Here is an 18,849-nt window from a genome sequence, read left to right as displayed (position 1 = left end):
CCGGTTGACAGGGCGAGGTTCAGGAATGAAACACACAATCTGGCTGTCATCATACCAGTTAACATCTTCCCTTGGGCCAGGCCAGTAAAACTTCTTAATTCCATTCCTGTGCATGCACTTTACTTTAATGTTGTGCTCCTCAACATCCAAAATTACCCCAGGAAAGAGGTCTTCATCATAACTGAGTACACACCACCAACCACAGTGATGGTTTCCAATGACATCAGGTCGGGACGGCACTGAGGCATTATTTTTTTCAACTGTGTTCTCCATCATAAAGGTAGCTTCTTGAAGCTCATAACAGGGACAGTCCCACACTCCTTTTGCTCGTACCCTTCACTCTGGGTTCGTACCCTTCACCCTGGGTTTGAACCCTTCGCCTTGGGTTCGAACCCTTCGCCTTGGGTTTGTACCCTTCACTCTGGGTTCAAACCATTCACCTTGGGTTCGTACCCTTCACTCTGGGTTCGTACCCTTCACCCTGGGTTTGAACCCTTCGCCTTGGGTTTGTACCCTTCACTCTGGGTTCAAACCATTCACCTTGGGTTCGTACCCTTCACTCTGGGTTCGTACCCTTCACCCTGGGTTTGAACCCTTCACCTTGGGTTTGTACCCTTCACTCTGGGTTCGTACCCTTCACCCTGGGTTTGAACCCTTCGCATCTCGTCTCTGCCTGTACAATCGTTGTTTTTCAGCGGCACTTATTTTTGCCATAGCCTCCCTGTAAAATAGATTAGGACATTCAGAATTCTTCATACATTATGAAAATAATCAAAATAACTGTTTAATATTGTATTAAATGTATATTTATATGTTTTAGTTGAGATAAAACACAGGCCTATAGTCATTGGTGTTACAGGCAAGGGCGGTAACACCAATGACAGTAACACCAATGACAAACATCTATAACAGGCTAATTGCACAAAATGGTGTCTAAGCTAGCTCAAATGTGGCATGAGTCAGCATTTTAAAATCTGTAAATTACACTAATTAACCTGTTTTTTTCCATAAAAATATTTCACTCTAGCACAAATCAAAGTAACACCAATGACACAACAAAAAGAACCACGTCGAAAAACAAAACTTTAACTGAAAATATCTTACTTTTACTCAGTAAAGAGACACTCACCATGCATTGACTTAAATGGCTCTTCTTCTTCTTCTTCTTTCTGACCTTGACCTGACCTCTTACATATTCTTGACCTTTCACAATAAGGGTCTGTGATACCAGTAACGCCAATGACACCCAATCAAGGGACAGATATTCTTTTAAAAAATATTTTTATTATTAAATAGCCAATTTAGTTTTAATTTTATTCATATATTAAGAGCAGTGTTTGTCCATAATTGACCAATTATTATTTTTTTAAACAAAAAAGAGGAAATATTTTTACACCGTCCAATACCATTGAATCATGGCAGTGGGACAAGTGTTTTTTTAGCTACAAAGGAAATTAAAATTTAAATAAAAAAAATAAAACTGCAAATATATAAACTGAAATTATCATCATCATTTAAAATGGTATTGAATTACATAATTTTGGTTTAATGTGGATGATTTTTTTTAAAATTTTCAAGCATTTGTGTGTCTGGAAAATGCAGGGACATGTTTTTCACCGTATTTTGAGAATGACCATGTGAGAGGGGAAACCACAGAGTGTATTAAACAAATTATTTTAATTAGATAGCAGCTCTCAGAGAGTGAAAGGGAAACGTAAGGACAGAGAAGGAAGGGAGATAAGGACAGAGGACGTCATATGCTGTATGGATAAGGATTGTAACTCCCTTTGAGGGAGATTTGTGACGTCTGTGTGAGCAAAGATGGTAAAAATTAAACAAAGTGTTGTTACTGGTTAAATAAAGGCATTAATCTGCTTTTTCTTATGAAGAGAGCCGTCAAATTCAAACCCTCTGCCACAACCGATCAGAATCAGGAGTGAATATACGTACTTATTTGATGGTGGGCAGAGGGAGAGGGGTATGACATGCCACAAAGGTCCCAAGGCCAGAATCAAAGTGCAAACGTGTCACCTTTTCTCAAAAATCGTCATTTTCAACACAAAATGTGTCATTAGATCGGAGGAGTTTCTGTCTGCCCGCATGCCTTAAGGTAAGAATCTCTTACAGTAGCGTTATGATAACCTTACTTACATGACGATGTGTCAAGCTTGTTGATTTGTTTTGATTTAGTAAACGCCAGCCAGTGTTTCCCCTGGTGCCACTGCTGTAACATCTCGCCTTATGCAATTAACTCGCTGTCTCCACTTTAGGCAGCAGCAGAGTCGAGGACGAGCCAACACTCAGACAAGGGTGCTCTAATCCGTCTGTTATTGGCAGATATTTATTCTCAGTAGTTTGAAGGCTGATCAGTGACTCTCTCTGATAATGCGACATCAGCGAATCTGTGTTGACACTGGCAGGAGGAGAGCTGGTTAACGTCGTAGTTAGCCGGTGGTGGTAACTAACAGCTCATGGAGGTTGCATTTAGTAATATAATGATGCATTTAAGCTCTTTTTGGTATTTAAATTTGGTAAAGGTAATTATAACATTCTCACAATGTGTTCAAATGTAATCTTGTAAAATGTTTAAAGGGGCAAAAAGCTTTGGAAGCAGCATGCACGGCTGAACGAGTCATAATCAAGTCAATCTCACTGTATATAATGGCAATAACAGGCAACTGAACTGAAGGAAATAGCTTGTTAGCTAGTTAGCAGCATGATAGCAAAGCTAGCACACTGTCATAGGGTCTCTCCGAAATCCGGCGTAAAAGTTCAGTTTTTTTACGTACTTGAGGCAAATTATGAACCCTTCACCTTGGGTTCGTACCCTTCACTCTGGGTTTGAACCCTTCGCCTTGGGTTCGAACCCTTCGCCTTGGGTTCGTACCCTTCACTCTGGGTTCGAACCCTTCACCTTGGGTTTGTACCCTTCACTCTGGGTTCGTACCCTTCACCCTGGGTTTGAACCCTTCGCCTTGGGTTTGTACCCTTCACTCTGGGTTCGTACCCTTCACCCTGGGTTTGAACCCTTCGCCTTGGGTTCGAACCCTTCGTCTTGGGTTCGTACCCTTCACTCTGGGTTCGAACCCTTCACCTTGGGTTTGTACCCTTCACTCTGGGTACGTACCCTTCACCCTGGGTTTGAACCCTTCGCCTTGGGTTTGTACCCTTCACTCTGGGTTCAAACCATTCACCTTGGGTTCGTACCCTTCACTCTGGGTTCGTACCCTTCACCCTGGGTTTGAACCCTTCACCTTGGGTTCGTACCCTTCACTCTGGGTTCGTACCCTTCACCCTGGGTTTGAACCCTTCGCCTTGGGTTCGAACCCTTCGCCTTGGGTTTGTACCCTTCACTCTGGGTTCATACCCTTCACCTTGGGTTTGTACCCTTCACTCTGGGTTCGTACCCTTCATCCTGGGTTTGAACTCTTCACCTTGGGTTCGTACCCTTCACTCTGGGTTCGTACCCTTCACTCTGGGTTCGTACCCTTCACCTTGGGTTCGTACTCTTCACCCTGGGTTCGTACCCTTCACCCTGGGTTCAAACCCCTCACCTTGGGTTTGAACCCTTCACCTTGGGTTCAAACCCTTCACCCTGGGTTCGAACCAGGAACCCTCTTGCTGTGAGACGACATGATGCCTCATGCTTCATTAACATTGGTGTTTTGTCTCATTATTTTGACTTCTTTTTATCTCAGTTTTGACTTTATATCTCATATTTTTTACTTTTTGTGTCATATTTTTGTTTTTTTTTCTCTTGTACTTGTGACTTTTTGTCTTAGTTTGGATTTTTTGTCTCATTATTTTGACGTTTTGTCCCATAGTTTTATCTCACTTTTGACTTTAATGGTAACTTTAATGGTAAATTTGTACTTTTTATGTTATAATTTGACTTTTTATCTCATTTTTGACTTTTTGTCTAAGTTTGGATTTTTTTTAGCCTCATTATTTTTAATGTTTCGTCTCATTGTTTTGACTTTTTTTATATCTCAGTTTTGACTTTATCTCATATTTTTTGGCCTCATTACTTTTGACTTTTTGTCCTAGTTAAAAAATTTTGGCCTCGTTATTTTTGGTGTTTTGTCTCATTATTTTGACTTTTTATCTCAGTTTTGACTTTTTATCACAAATTTTGACTTTTTGTGTCATACTTTTTTTTTTCTTGTACTTCTGGGCCCGTATTCGCAAAGAATCCTAAGACTAAAAGTAGCTCTTAGTGACGTCATTCTAAGGAAAAATCTTAGAATTCCTCGAATTTTAAGATTTTTCTTAGAATTTTCCCTTGGTAAGATGAAAGTTATTCACAAAGCATCTTAGGCCTTAAGAGAGCTCCTAAGGTGAAAAACTGTTAAGAGGAGGGAGGAGGACTTTTAAGAAGCCTAAACAGTGTGTCTTAAACAGAGAAGATGGTGGAAAGACAGAGAGGAAGGAGAGATATTCTCCGTATATTGAACAACAGTGATTTAATAAGACGCTACCTGCTTGATCGTGCAGGGATAATGTTTGACCTCATCAGGGATTATCTTACTTTTCCCACCCAGCGTAGCAACAGAATCACGCCTGAGATGAAGGTCATCACAACATTGCGATACCTGGCTACGGGGAAAATGCAACAGTGTGTAGCAGTGATGACTTGGGTCTGTCACAACCCTCTGTCAGCAGAGTGGTCAGTCAGACCATTAGGCTACAGCACTTTAACAGCCTCGTATTGCTGCAATCTCCGCTCTCACTTTGGATTGCAGCACGTAGGAGCACTTCTCACACTCATCGCTTGTGCGTAAAAGGAGAGGGAACGACGCATTGATTTGTCGGGCAATGCGCTGCCAGGTCTGCCTCTTCCCTTGTGCCGTGATCCCGGGACCGAATTTCCCTCTTAAAACTCCGTTGTTCTCCTCCACGAGCTGTGCCAACAGCAGGCACTGCTCTTCTGTCCAGTTCGGCTTTGTCGTTCTTTTTTTCTCCATTTCGTTCGTTGTTTGGTCATTCTGCCAAATCAATTGCTTTTTACAAGGAGGCCAGCAATCACAGTAATTGCTGACAGCTGAGTCTGCGTCCACCATTAATATCAAATAGATTAAGTAGTAAAATTACCAGCATGGCGAGTAAACATAACAATAAGCAAATCAATATAGCCTAATAATCGGCATGTGAATGAGGTAACAATTAGCCTAATTTAATTTTGCTGAGTTTCATCATCATGACATAAAATTATTTTCACGATTACACATTTCTTAATACAGTCTAAGTTCTATGATCGGTTGATTTCACTGTCCATTCATTACTAGGAGCGCATTTGTTTTTCTTTTTTCTTTTTTGTAACAACCAATCACAGCTTTTAGAAGACAGCGTCATACCTAGCAACGGGGTCAACCACACCTCCTCACTAAGATAAAACTTTCTGTCCCCTCCTTGCTCAGAGTTGCTCTCAGAAACTTCCTGAATCACTCTTAAGATAAGATTCCTTGCTAGGAATTTTTAGGCTAAGTCCTCCCTGAGAGGACTGAGAATCTTTGTGAATACGGGCCCTGATATTTTGCCTCATAATTTTATCTCAGTTTTGACTTCGTGTCTTAGTTTAATTTTAAAAAGATGCCTTGAGCGTGTACATCAGCACAGATTACTAATCAAGAATATATAAACCAGTGGAGTTCTTAATATATGATGACTTTCAGTGCAGCTCATAACTGTAAATCATTATCAGCCATATTACAGGGTGTGTAAAGTTATGTCAGTGTTTGTAATGTTACAGTCAAAACTGGCTGACAGTATTTGTTAAGAGGTCATATGAGACACTACTGCCAGTAAGAACTGATTGGTCTCTTTCAAACTGTCAGAGCAGAAACAAGTACACACTTGCCTTTGCCGGCATCTGCCTTCATAAGTTCCATGAGCACTTTATTATTCACCTTAAACAGGAGCTGAACTCTCACCTGTATAACTGTGTAAAAAACACCCTGATATGACACGTGACTGAGAGGTTCCTCAGGTGGTTGTTAAGTCAAGCACAAGCTCGCTGAGTCACAGCTGGGAAATTCTCTCAAGGGCTTACTGCTGTCATTTTACCAAACAGGAAACATATGTGTGGTCGGCCGGAATCATGTCATCAGCTGTTGTGTGTTTTTAGGCAGTTCTTGTCCATGTTGTCCAATAGCTGGGTGGTGAGATTGCTTTTGTCATTTCCTGTTTTTCAAGTCCCAGAGGCAACTTTCAATCTCAACATTGTAGAATTTTGAGTCTGTCTGTCAAACATGTCTTCATGTTTTAAGTTTCAGACCACTGTATAAACTGTCAAAAGAGGTCAAATCTGAGCAGCTGAATCTTTGAAAATGAATAATCATGCAAATGAAATGAGTCTCAAACCAGAACAGAGTTTTAAAAACAACATCTGAAGTAACTGAAACTGAAACAAATTTAGATCACTTAACTCAACATGGATTATTGTGCAAATTTCCATCAGTAAAAAAGAAAGAAGTTAGTCAAGATGGAAAATAATGAGAATTTAGAGTATTTGTTTTTTAATTTGTGCTTTTTATGTTACAATTAAACTTTTGTTTTTTTTATTTATTTTTTTTAATTTTATGACATTTTTGTCTTTTTGTCTTATTTTTTTGGCCTCCTTATTTTTGACATTTAGTCTCATTATTTAGACTTCTTTTTATCTCGTCGCCGTCATCGTCATCGTCGTCGTCCTCCGCTTATCCGGGTCCGGGTCGCGGGGGCAGCAGCCTCAGCAAAGAAGCCCAGACAGTCCTCTCCCCTGCCACTTCTGTCAGCTCTTCCGCGGGAACCCCGAGGCGTTCCCAGGCCAGCCGGGTGATGTAGTCCCTCCAGCGTGTTCTGGGGCGTCCCCGAGGTCTCCTCCCGGTTGGACATGCCCGAAACACCTCCCAAGGGAGGCGTCCGGAAGGCATCCTTACCAGATGCCCGAACCACCTCAACTGGCTCCTCTCGATGTGGAGGAGCAGCGGCTCTACTCCGAGTCCCTCCCAGATGTCTGAGCTCCTCACCCTATCCCTAAGGCTGAGCCCAGCCACCCTGCGGAGGAAACTCATTTCGGCCGCTTGTACTCGCGATCTCATTCTTTCGGTCACTACCCAGAGCTCGTGACCATAGGTGAGGGTTGGAACGTAGATTGACCGGTAAATTTAGAGCTTCGCTTTCTGGCTAAGTTCCCTCTTCACCACAACGGACGGGTTAAGCGCCTGCATCACTGCTGACGCTGCCCCAATCCGCCTATCAATCTCCTGCTCCATCCTACCCTCACTTGTGAACAAGATCCCGAGATACTTAAACTTCTCCACCTGAGGAAGGACCTCCCCCCTGACCTGGAGTGGGCAATCCACCCTTTTCCGGCTGAGGACCATGGCCTCAGACTTGGAGGTGCTGATTCTCATCCCAGCCGCTTCACACTCGGCTGCGAACCGCCCCAGCGAGAGCTGGAGGTCACTGTTCGATGGAGCTAGGAGGACCACGTCATCCGCAAAAAGCAGGGACGAGATCCTCCCGTCACTGAACCTGACACCCTCCACCACTCGGCTGCGCCTAGAAATTCTGTCCATAAAAGTTATGAACAGAACCGGTGACAAAGGGCAGCCCTGGCGGAGTCCAACCCTCACCGGGAACAGGTCCGACTTACTGCCAGCCACGCGAACCAGACTCATGCTCCTTCGGTACAGGGACTGGATGGCCCTTAGCAGGGGGCCACCAACCCCATACTCCCGGAGCACCCCCCACAGGATGCCCCTGGGGACACGGTCGTAGGCCTTCTCCAAATCCACAAAACACATGTGGTCTGGTTGGGCAAACTCCCATGCCCCCTCCAGCACCCTGGCGAGGGTAAAGAGCTGGTCCACGGTTCCACGTCCGGGATGAAAACCACATTGCTCCTCCTCAATCTGAGGTTCAACTATCGACCGGACCCTCTTCTCCAGCACCCTGGAGTAGACCTTACCAGGTAGGCTGAGGAGTGTGATCCCCCTGTAGTTGGAACACACCCTCTGGTCCCCTTTCTTGAAAATGGGGACCACCACCCCGGTCTGCCACTCCAGAGGCACTGCCCCCAATGTCCACGCAATGTTGCAGAGGCGTGTCAGCCAGGACAGCCCTACAACATCCAGAGCCTTGAGATATCCAGGACGAATCTCATCCACCCCTGGAGCTCTGCCGCCTCGGAGTTGTTTCACTACCTCAGCAACTTCTGCCCCAGAAATTGGACGACCCGCCCCCGAGACCCCCGTCTCTGCTTCCTCACTGGAATACGTGTTGGTGGGATTGAGGAGCTCCTCAAAGTATTCCTTCCACCGCCCGACAATGTCCCCAGTTGACGTCAGCAGCTCCCCGCCCCCACTGTAAACAGTGTGAGCAAGTTGCCGCCTTCCCCCCCTGAGGCGCCCAACGGTTTGCCAGAACCTCTTTGAAGCCGATCGATAATCTTCCTCCATGGCCTCACCGAACTCCTCCCATGCCCGAGTTTTTGCCTCAACGACTGCCGCCGCTGCGCTCCACTTGGCCCGCCGGTACCCGTCAGCAGCTTCCGGAGACCCACAGACCAACCATGCCCTGTAGGCCTCCTTCTTCAGCCTGACGGCTCCCCTCACCTCTGGTGTCCACCAGCGGGTTTGGGGATTACCGCCGCGACTGGCCCCAGCGGCCTTGCGGCCACAGCTCGCAACTGCCGCTTCGACAATGGCAGAGCGGAACAAGGCCCATTCGGACTCAATGTCCCCCTCTGCCCTCGGGACGCGGTCGAAGCTCTCCCGGAGGTGGGAGTTGAAGATCATCTGGACAGGTTCTTCCGCCAGGCGTTCCCAGCAGACCCTCACTGTTCATTTGGGCCTGCCAGGTCTGCGCGGCGTCTTCCCCCACCATCTGATCCAACTCACCACCAGGTGGTGATCAGTTGACAGCTCTGCTCCTCTCTTCACCCGAGTGTCCAGAACATATGGCCGCAGGTCAAATGATACGACTACAAAGTCGATCATTGACCTGCGACCTAGGCTGTCCTGGTGCCACGTGCACCGATGGACATCCTTATGTTTGAACATGGTGTTAGTTATGGCCAAACTGCGACCCGCACAGAAGTCCAATAACTGAACACCACTCGGGTTCAGATCGGGCAGGCCGTTCCTCCCAATCACGTCCCTCCAGGTCCCGCTGTCATTGCCCACGTGAGCGTTGAAGTCCCCCAGCAGAACAATGGAGTCCCCGGTCGGGGCACTGTCCAGCACCCGTCCCAGGGACTCCAAAAAGGGTGGGTACTCTGAACTGTTGTTCGGTGCATAAGCACAGACAACAGTCAGACCCGTTCCCCGACCCGAAGGCGCAGGGAAGCAACCCTTTCGTCTACCGGGGTAAACCCCAACGTACAGGCAGAGAGTCTGGGGGCTATCAGAAAGCCCACCCCGGCCCTCCGCCTCTCACCCGGAGCAACTCCAGCGAAGGAGAGAGTCCAACCCCTCTCAAGGACTAGGGTTCCAGAGCCGGAACTATGTGTCGAGGTGAGGCCGACTATATCTAGCCGGTAGCGCTCAACCTCTTCCACAAGCTCTGGCTCCTTCCCCGCCAGAGAGGTGACATTCCATGTCCCAAGAGCCAACTTCTGTAACTGAGGATCGGACCGCCAAGGCCCCTGCCTTGGTCTGCTGCCCAATCCACATTGCACCGAACCCTTCTGGATCCCTCTGCGGGCGGTGGGCCTGCAGGGGGACGAGCCCATGTAGCCGGTTCGGGCTGGGCCCGGCCGGACCCCATGGGTGAAGGCCCAACCACCAGGCGCTCGCCCACGGGCCCCAACCCCAGGCCTGGCTCCAGGGCAGGGCCCCGGTAACCCTCCGGGCCGGGTACACGTGTCCTTGTTTGTATCCATCATGAAGGGACTTTTCTTTTTATCTCAGTTTTGACTTTTATATCTCATAATTTTTATTTTTTTGTGTCATACTTTTGAGTTGTTGTCTTGTGCTTGTGACTTTTTGTCTTAGTTTGGATTTTTTTGTCTCATTATTTTGATGTTTCATCTCATTATTTTATCTCAGTTTTGACCTTTTGTCTTAGTTTGGCCTGTTTCATCTCATTATTTTGACTTTTTTAATCTCAATTTTGACTTTTTATCTCATATTTTTGACTATTTGTCTTAGTTTAATTTGTTTGGCCTCATTATTTTTGTTGTTTTGTCTCATTATTGTGATTTTATATCTCATATTTTTGACTTTTTGTGTCATACTTTGAGTTTTTGTCTTGTACTTTTGAATCTTTGTCTCTCTGACATTTAATCTAATTATTTAATTTGTTTTGACTTTCTGTCTCATAATTTCTCTTCATATTCATATTTTATTTTTACTGGCAGAAACTGACGTCCATCGAGTTTTCTAGACCAGTGGTTTCCAAGCTTTTTTAACTTTTGACTCCATAAAATTAAGAAACATCTAATTGCAGCCCTTTATCACCAGTTGCATTAAATCTACCATTTGACCAATTTTTGTGTTTTATTTGAATATCTTTGAGCAGCCTGAGAAGATAAAATGATTCCGTAATTCACCTGAAAAAGATTTTAGAGACAGAAATATGTTAATTCTGTTCTGGTGTTGAATTATCTGATTACCTCTTAAACTCATCCTGTGGGAACCACTCGAGATGATTGACTGGAAATAAATATATAAATAAGAATTAAAAAATACATATTTTGAAGACCAGCCAAAACATCAAACTTTAATCTAAGGAATTTAGGCTGTTTCTATTTTATTATGGCAAGAGCAACTTGTAACGTGACAGTTAAGTTGTAGTGCTGGTGACTCATGCTAAAAAACTGCTGCGTTGCACTTTCTCTTCCAAGAGTGAGACATAGCAGCAACGTGTAATGTCGGTTTGTGGACAGAAATGGACCACTTCTTGGAAGAAAGAGGAATTATTTGTCCTCCCATTAATCGTCAAAGCAAGTGCAGGTTATGTTTTTAAATGTTGATACTTTAGATTCCTTTTTCAGGGGTCAAACACTGTTTAATGATGATCTCTGTGTTTTGTTAAATGTCAGCTATGTGAACTTCCTCTTTATTTTAGTGTACAGTTACAGTTCCCCCTTTTGTGTTATTTTATCCCTGACAAGTCATTCAATAGCAGGTTTGTTTTTTATGGTATGGTTCTGGAAGTTTCTTTCACAACAACAAAAATTCCCATGTTGTTTTTGTTTGTGATGAATTTGGTGGACTTTTAAAATGTTTTTGGGGGAGAAAACAAAAACATGTACATTTACATTTACATTTACATTTGAGAGGCATAATGACAAAGCACGCCGAACCCTACAGCTGTAACCACTTGAGTAACCTTATCATTTTAGAATAAAATAAAGTTGAGACGCGTTTTATTTGCTGCCACTGTTTGTCAGTTTCACTTTCAGTTTGAAATCGTTTGAGCTCTTACTGGCAAAAAATATATATATTATTATAGAGTTTGATGTATCTGCTTATATTAAACAGAAAAAACTCAACCAGAACTGGAAAATAACATTGTTACTATTAATCATGACATATTAATCAATAAACTGGAAAGGTATGGAATCAGAGGGGTTGTGTTGAACTGGGTGAATAGCTATATACGAAGCCATGAACAGTTCGTACACATTGGTGAACATAAATCTTCATGTTTGGATGCTACCTATGGAGTCCCACAGGGGTCAGTTTTAGGGCCATAACTGTTTTTTTTGTATATCAATAACACATGTAAATTACCAGAAATATTAAATTTGTGTTATTTGCGGATGATAAAAACATTTTGGTGGAGGTGGTCACATCAGATGTGATGTGATGTGAGTGAATAAATTATGAAATCTGAATAAAACCAAACTAATTGTGTTTTGAAATCAAAATAAATAGATACACAAGTATTTATTAAGATAGATAATGTTGTATGTAATAATGTAATTTGAGAAGAGTGTATTTATGTAATAGTCTGCTTAGTGATGGCATAGTATAGTTTGAGATTGTGCTTCTGCCTCCTTTTCAGGCATGAATTGTTCATTTATATTTGTCAGTGTAAGTTTGTTCATGATTTCTAATTTCTGTTTTATAGGTTTTTTCCTACAATATATTCTGTTTTATTGTTATCATTATCGTTAACATTTTTTTTAAATGTTAGAAATAAATGAATTAAAAAGAATCAAATCAAAAACTAGCACATATTTAGCTTGTTTCTTTTTTTTTATTAACAGCTTTATTCAATACAATGTACAAAAAAAATGTCAGGTATAGAACAAACACAACAATACATGAGCGTAAAAACAACAATGAAAGCTAAATAATAGATAAAGTAAGAATGGAGATTAGAAAACAACAACAAAAACAAAACAAATAGCAGTTCATTTCACATCAGGGGTTTCATCAAGTATTTTTTGTGGTATTCTTAAAATGTGTTTCCATTCATTTGTTGTTCAAAAGACCAAAGCGGTTCAACACCGAGTTAAATTCAAAGTTAGCTTGTTTCTCTTTAGCATGCTTGGATATTAGCATGCGTCACCGTACGTGATGACGTAAGCCGGAAGCGTCTCATGACTCCATAAAACAACTGTCAGGTAGGAGTTCGGTTCAGAGTTTAAACTGTGTGGTATCGGAGATTGGTCAATCAATAAGCGTTAAAGAAATCTCTTGGGCGGACATTTTAGTTTCTTTTTAATCGTCTTGGCCGTAAGTACTCGTGTTTTTATGTTTGTGTTATATACAAACGTGTAGTTCGTATTTAAAAGTAGGGTAAAAGTTGTTTTTTTTGGAAGTTTCGGCAGTTCAGTGAGTGACGTTATAACTAGCGAAAGTTTGATTTAGCTAACTAACGTTAAGTTAATGACTCAATGTGTAAGTAAACTTTGGGTTTCGTTAGTTTTAAAGAGAGCCGGAGTAATAACTGTTAAAGTATATTTCCAGTTTAGTTTAGTATTGTACTTTTTCTCTTGTCCTCTGACGAGGAAGCTAACAGTTAGCATTGTGGATGCTATTCGGTAACAGTCGAGACTAATTTACTGCTTTATATTTGTTAAGTGTATTTTCACATACGTTGATCTGTTAAACAGTCGTGATTTAAACTTTACAAGCTGGGCAGCGAAGTTGGCTTTAACCAACATTTTAAAGCTGTCTCGTTTCGTTTAACAGTGAATGAACTTACTATTAAATTCCTGCCTGTATTTAATTCAGAGTTCTTGGGAACAACAGGTTTGCATTAAGGTTTCAGTTTATCACAACATGCCTGAACATGATCCAGTGTAGTTTCCGTTTATCACCAGCAGACAGCGACAAATGCAACAAAAATACATTAAACTGACAGTTATTATATGATTATTGATAGATTGGATCAGATGATAACTTATAGAGCATTAGATTATTACAGCATCACCCTCATTTCCTCTTTCTAAATTCACTTTATGTTATACATCATAACTGATATAATTCTTGAGGTTTGAATGTTCTGTACAGTATTATTGTAAAAACAAAGTTTATTAGGCAGTACAAGAACAAAAGAAAACACACTGGAATCAGCGGAAATAAATACATTTACAAAAAAAGGGCAGCTATTATAAGGAAATTTACAAGAAAAAATGAATCCAAACTTTCACCGGTTCCATCTTCTCAAATGTGAGGATTTGCTGATATTTTCTGTTTCTATATCACTTTAAAAATGAATATTTTGGAGGCTGTTGGTTGTGCATCATGATCAGTCACCTTGTGCTCTGTTGAGACGTAGCAGACATTTTTCAGAATTTTCTTACATTTATCGACTAAATAATTAGTCGATGAGTCAGTTATGAAAAATAATCATGAGCTGCACTTCTTAATTTATTAGAAAAGACCTAAAGTAAAACAAAACTGATAATAATTGGAAGAATACAAAGAACGTAAGACCAAAGAAAGTATAATAATGTAATTCATCTATGTGTTTAGTTTTTATAAGCTATTACTCAGTCTAGAAAACAGCAAAAAAAAAATCAAAAGGAAATTAAAAATACCCACCATAAGTTCCAAGAACCCAAGATAACATCTTCAGATTGTTTGTACTGTTTGACCGACTGACCAAACCCCAAAGATATCCAGATGACATCATGAGAGTAGAACAAAAAACCCTGCTGCTTACACTCACTGAAAAAATAGGAAGACAAGTACCAGACTGCAGCGGGAGTTATATTAAACTTTATGCTTAAGTATTTGACATTTCATTGAGTTGTCCTTTATTTAACCAGGTAAATGTCTCATTTAACTGCAAGTGATAAAACTTTTCTTCTTTAATCAACAGTAAACCAACATGTCTAACGGACATGTGGTCATCCACGACCTCCTCTCCAACCAAAACGGCCTCAGCGGCAGCGCAGACCCCCTCAGATCTACCTCAGACACAGACAGCATGGAGGACACGCTGGAGTTCAAACTCCTCATGGCTTACGCAAAGAGGAGACGGCCAAAAAAGGAGTCACCTGCACAGGACAGTCAGACTTTAGCAAACGGTGGCACAGACGCAAACGGATCAGCCTCACCTCAGGCGCCGGCCAAGACTGAGAAGGAGGAGGAGAACAAAAAGAAAAAGAAGACAAAGAAGAGGAGGAAGGGGCTGAAACTGTTGGGGTTTTTTAGCTGTGTTAAACCTCAGACAGAAGATGAAAATCTGAGCCAACATACTGAGAAGCCGTCTGCTGGTGACTTCAGATCTGGTGATATTATAGAACGTGAGTATTAAGATACAGCCTCAGAAGAACTAAACACCACAGAGCACAAATGCAACAACATGATTCTGTTTTTATTAGGGCTGCAGCTAACTGTTATTTTCATCATCAGTTAAACTGCAGGTTGTTTCACTCATTTACAAAGTGGCCTCTTCAGTTTGCTTCTTTTGTTCAGCCAACAACCCAAAATCCAAAGACTCTTCATTTATCATCACAAATGACATGGGAAAGCAGCAAAGTCCTGCATTTAAAAAAGCTGGAACAAGCAGATGTTCCCTTCATTACATCAGGGGTAGTCTATTTAGTTTCACTGCAAAGGGTTAAAAAATGTACACGTATTATTTGCTATAAAATGTGATCCTTTCGGGGGCCTCCGTTACACGTGTTGCTGGATTTCGGCAGGGGAAAGAGACGCCTGTCTCCAAGATACAGCACTTAAATTTAATGTGCACTTACTTCTCTGTTGGGTAACACTAACAAAACCGGGTATGAAGCGGCCCCAGGGCTAAATAATTAAAGATGGTTGCAGCATGCTTTCTGAAGTGAAAATGTTTTATTCTTTTCATGCACAAGTTGGTGCCTTTGTTAGGGACAAAATTAGTGGGCAGAATGGACCACCATTCAGTTGATTAATCTTCTAATCGTTGCAGTTCTAGTTTCCATCTGTCAGCCAGTGATAGTGTCATATATTTTTCAGCACTGCAACAATTTGACAATTGCACAAAATGAATTGGCTATCGTTTAATAAAAGATCAATCATGTCAGTCATTTCTCAAGAAAAAAAAAAACAACTAAAATTCTCTGGGCGATGATTTCACACTTTTCGATTATATTCATGGCTTGGATGATTGATAAAATAATCAGCAAATTACACTGATGATGAAAATAACTGTTAGCCCTCATATACTAGAGTAAGGACTTTAAATTTTTTTTTACCAAATTACAAAAAACATCAGAAATCAGGACGAGTTTGTTCTGACATTTGAATCCTGCTTGAAATAAATGGAGCCTTTTTCAAACTCTTGCATGACGCAGTTTCTTTCACCTCCCCACGTCATCATAAAACCTGCCGCATCATCTTGTTTTTGTACTTTTGCCAATATGCAAATTCATTTTCAGCTTTTTAAAACTGAGTCAAGAAGGTTAAATGTCGTTAACATGCGGCCGCGGGTTGTTTTACTGATGTGTGTGCCAGCAGGCATTTACGTTGCAGACTATGACTCAGACTTTCACTTTGACGTAACACATCATCGTTTTGGGGATTTTTTTTTTTTTTTTTTTTTGTTTAAGATACAGGCTTGGACTTGTGGCTGTTAACACTTGTGTGTGTGCTCATGCCCTTTTCTTCTCCCTAAATGTTTAATGTGTGTGTTTATTATTTCTTTCAGCTAAACTAAAAGAGGAGGACGAGTTGAGCACAGTCGCAAGTAAGCTGACAAAGATCGCTGATGACATCCCGTTCATTCCTCCAGAAATAGAGACAGATGCACCAGAGGGTGAGTTTTGGTTTCCTCCTTACGGAATAAATTAACACTCAGTGTTTTTTAAGTGAAGATGCGCAAAAACAATTTTTAGATTTTTCTCCTGAACCTCTTGTTTCAACCTGATGAGTGCCTCCAAATTGCAACGTAAGGGGCCGTGCACATGCATCTTCAAATTCGTTGTTTTTAAGGAAGACACACAGGCGCGCTTAAACATCAGAGCGACACTGTGGCACCACAGCTGTGCCCTGAGATAAACTGAGTTCAACTTTTGGAACGCAGCAGCGTCGCTGTCTGTTTGTTTGTTGACAAAAGCATCTCCAAGACTAGAAATTAGAATTTCACGCTGCAGAGCTTCAAGTACTGTTGTCAGAAATCATCAGATGCAAGTTTAGCAGCGTCATTCACGGTGTCAGGGGACCCAAAATAACTATTACAATGGCTGTCAACTGCATTTTATCACAGAACAGCTCTGAAACAAAAGTAAATAATGGTTTAACATGAATTTACGTGACGAGGTTTGAGAGGCCAGTGTACCAGAGACTTGCTAATCCTGGTGGTTTTCTTATACTAAGATGTCAGCTGATAATCATGTGTTCTGTTGTGCAGATGTGAATGTGGAGAGAGTGATTGGCCTGCTGCTGAGGGATGCTGGAGACAGACTGAACGAACAGGTAAGACGCAACGTCTCCTCTTACATGAAAACCTGCATAAATAAAATAAATAAGTGTTGCAGCGAGCAGTTACTTAGCTACGTGGTATGAACCTGCTGTGGTTGCTTCATGACGTTAGCTTTTTATTTATCAATAAAAAAATACTAAACAGTAAAATGTTTCGTGTCTCCATCAGGAGCTGAAGGATGCCAACATCGCCGCAGAGCTGTTCTGGAACTACAGTTTCTTTGAGAAACTAATGAAGGCCCTTCTCACGAGGATGGGCCTCAGGAGCCCCAACCCTGACTCTCCGGGGCCTACGGGATCTCCCAAAAGCCAGATTGCCGTGACTTGTGAGGTGAGACAAGCTTTATGGTGTTTATATAAAAAAAAGACTCAAGTAAAAAGATTGTAAAACTGACTAACTGTTGAACATGTGTGCATCTCTGGCAGGTCACCAGTCGTCTGTCAGCGGTGAGCTCGCTGCCCAGGAACCGACTGCTCGATCACGGAGCCAGATATCTGCAGCATTACTACTCACCATGGGTACAGGAGCTGGGCGGATACGTACGTGAAACACACACACACACACACACACACACACACACACACACACACACACACACGCTGTTAATATCGCCTTGAAACAAATTAGTGTGGACCATAAGCCTTTTAAATTTTGTTCACAGGAGGAAGCCTTTTACAGCGACGATGAGGACGACTCCTGCTGAGCAGAAAGAAGTGGCTGTTTTGAGACACAAGGAACAAAATCACACTCAGGAAACACTGTATTCTGCCACGCCAGTTTACACGCACGTCAAACCCAGACCTGACGACCGTTAACATATTTGCATGCTTTAGAAAAAAATACGAAAATATGTAATCATGTCAGTCTGGGTTTTTATCTTCATGAATAATGTTATTGTTCAAGTCTTTGTTTTGGAACAATTCTTTTAGAAGTCTTATGTCAGGTTCATACTACTAGATGTCAGCCTGATTGTAGCCTGGCGCGGTGTCGACATGGATCGTGAACGACGGCGAATGTCGTACAGGATAATCCATCGTTTCATCACGTGTAGTGTGTCATAGTAGACGACATCCGACACCATGATGTCCCGACAGAGACTCCAGCATGTTTCATTTTCTTTTTGTAAATGTAGCTTCTGCCATCTGGTGGCGCTTTTATGTTACTACAATAACAGTTCAGCTGACGCATTAACAGACAGTGATCACACCCGACATTAAAAACGACCAGGGACGACTGGTCTGTGACGTCTGTCGGTAAAGTCACGGCAATGACTTCACAGTCTCCTAATGTGACATAGTGACTGTCGGTAAATGTCGTGTAGTGTGAACCAGGCATTATGAGGACCGTGAACCGAAGAGGAAACTATCTTCATGTCACTGATAACTGTTAAATGTGATTTAATAATATGTAGTTTTCTTCTCAGGGACATGCAGGTGACCTGTAGCAATATTTAATCAGCATTAATATTTGTTCCTGGAGCTTGGTGGACAAAATCTGTATTGTATATTTTCGTAAGACAAATGTATTATCTTTCAGCACTCGCACTTTTTTATGAAAATGAATTTATATGTTTGCGAGGGATGCGCCAAGTTGCTTAGCTGTAATTGTTGCTGGTGTTTTCTGCATTTCAATTTTTTTTTTTACTTTTTTCAAAAGATGCCAAAGAAACCTTGTCTGTGCCGCCTGAATGTTTTAATTTAGCTACAAATGAATGCTAATGTGACTCAGAAATAAACTGTATTTGTTATTTAATCTCAGTTGATATCAAGTGGTCCTTGCTCAGTGATGTATTTAATTTTTTTCTAAATGTTTGTCGGTACAGCAATAAAATAATTAAAGGGCATTTTATATCACTATATATTACTGTATTTATGTCACAAGAAGTATATGACACATTTTAGTACAAGGTGGCCATGTATGTGGGGAAACTATGCAATACACTTACCTAAATTGTATGGTGCATGTATAAAATGACCTTAATAAAAGAACTTTACGTAA

The 18,849-nt window shown here is 41.8% G+C and overlaps 1 protein-coding gene across 1 annotated transcript; it reads left to right on the top strand.

The window, feature by feature from the left end:
- The first annotated feature begins 12,542 nt into the window (after positions 1–12,542).
- Positions 12,543–18,849, top strand: LOC117249023 (uncharacterized). The gene is made up of 7 exons (XM_033614338.2): positions 12,543–12,671; positions 14,266–14,692; positions 16,078–16,185; positions 16,780–16,844; positions 17,020–17,181; positions 17,277–17,390; positions 17,513–18,849. Exons 2-7 carry the CDS (start codon positions 14,275–14,277, stop codon positions 17,552–17,554), a joined length of 909 nt encoding a protein of 302 aa, XP_033470229.2. The 5' UTR covers positions 12,543–12,671; positions 14,266–14,274; the 3' UTR covers positions 17,555–18,849.

This window comes from Epinephelus lanceolatus, chromosome 23 (assembly GCF_041903045.1).
Source record: "Epinephelus lanceolatus isolate andai-2023 chromosome 23, ASM4190304v1, whole genome shotgun sequence".
NCBI lineage: Eukaryota > Metazoa > Chordata > Actinopteri > Perciformes > Serranidae > Epinephelus > Epinephelus lanceolatus.
The sequence above is the reverse complement of the archived record's forward strand: the minus strand, read 5'-3'. Positions and strand labels throughout refer to the sequence as shown.

Excerpts from the sequence above, each read along its gene's own strand:
- LOC117249023 (XM_033614338.2), top strand. The coding sequence starts at position 14,275 with ATGTCTAACGGACATGTGGTCATCCACGACCTCCTCTCCAACCAAAAC. Across the intron at positions 14,693-16,077 it reads ATCTGGTGATATTATAGAAC|CTAAACTAAAAGAGGAGGAC; the intron begins GTGAGTATTAAG and ends TATTTCTTTCAG. Across the intron at positions 16,186-16,779 it reads AGAGACAGATGCACCAGAGG|ATGTGAATGTGGAGAGAGTG; the intron begins GTGAGTTTTGGT and ends TCTGTTGTGCAG.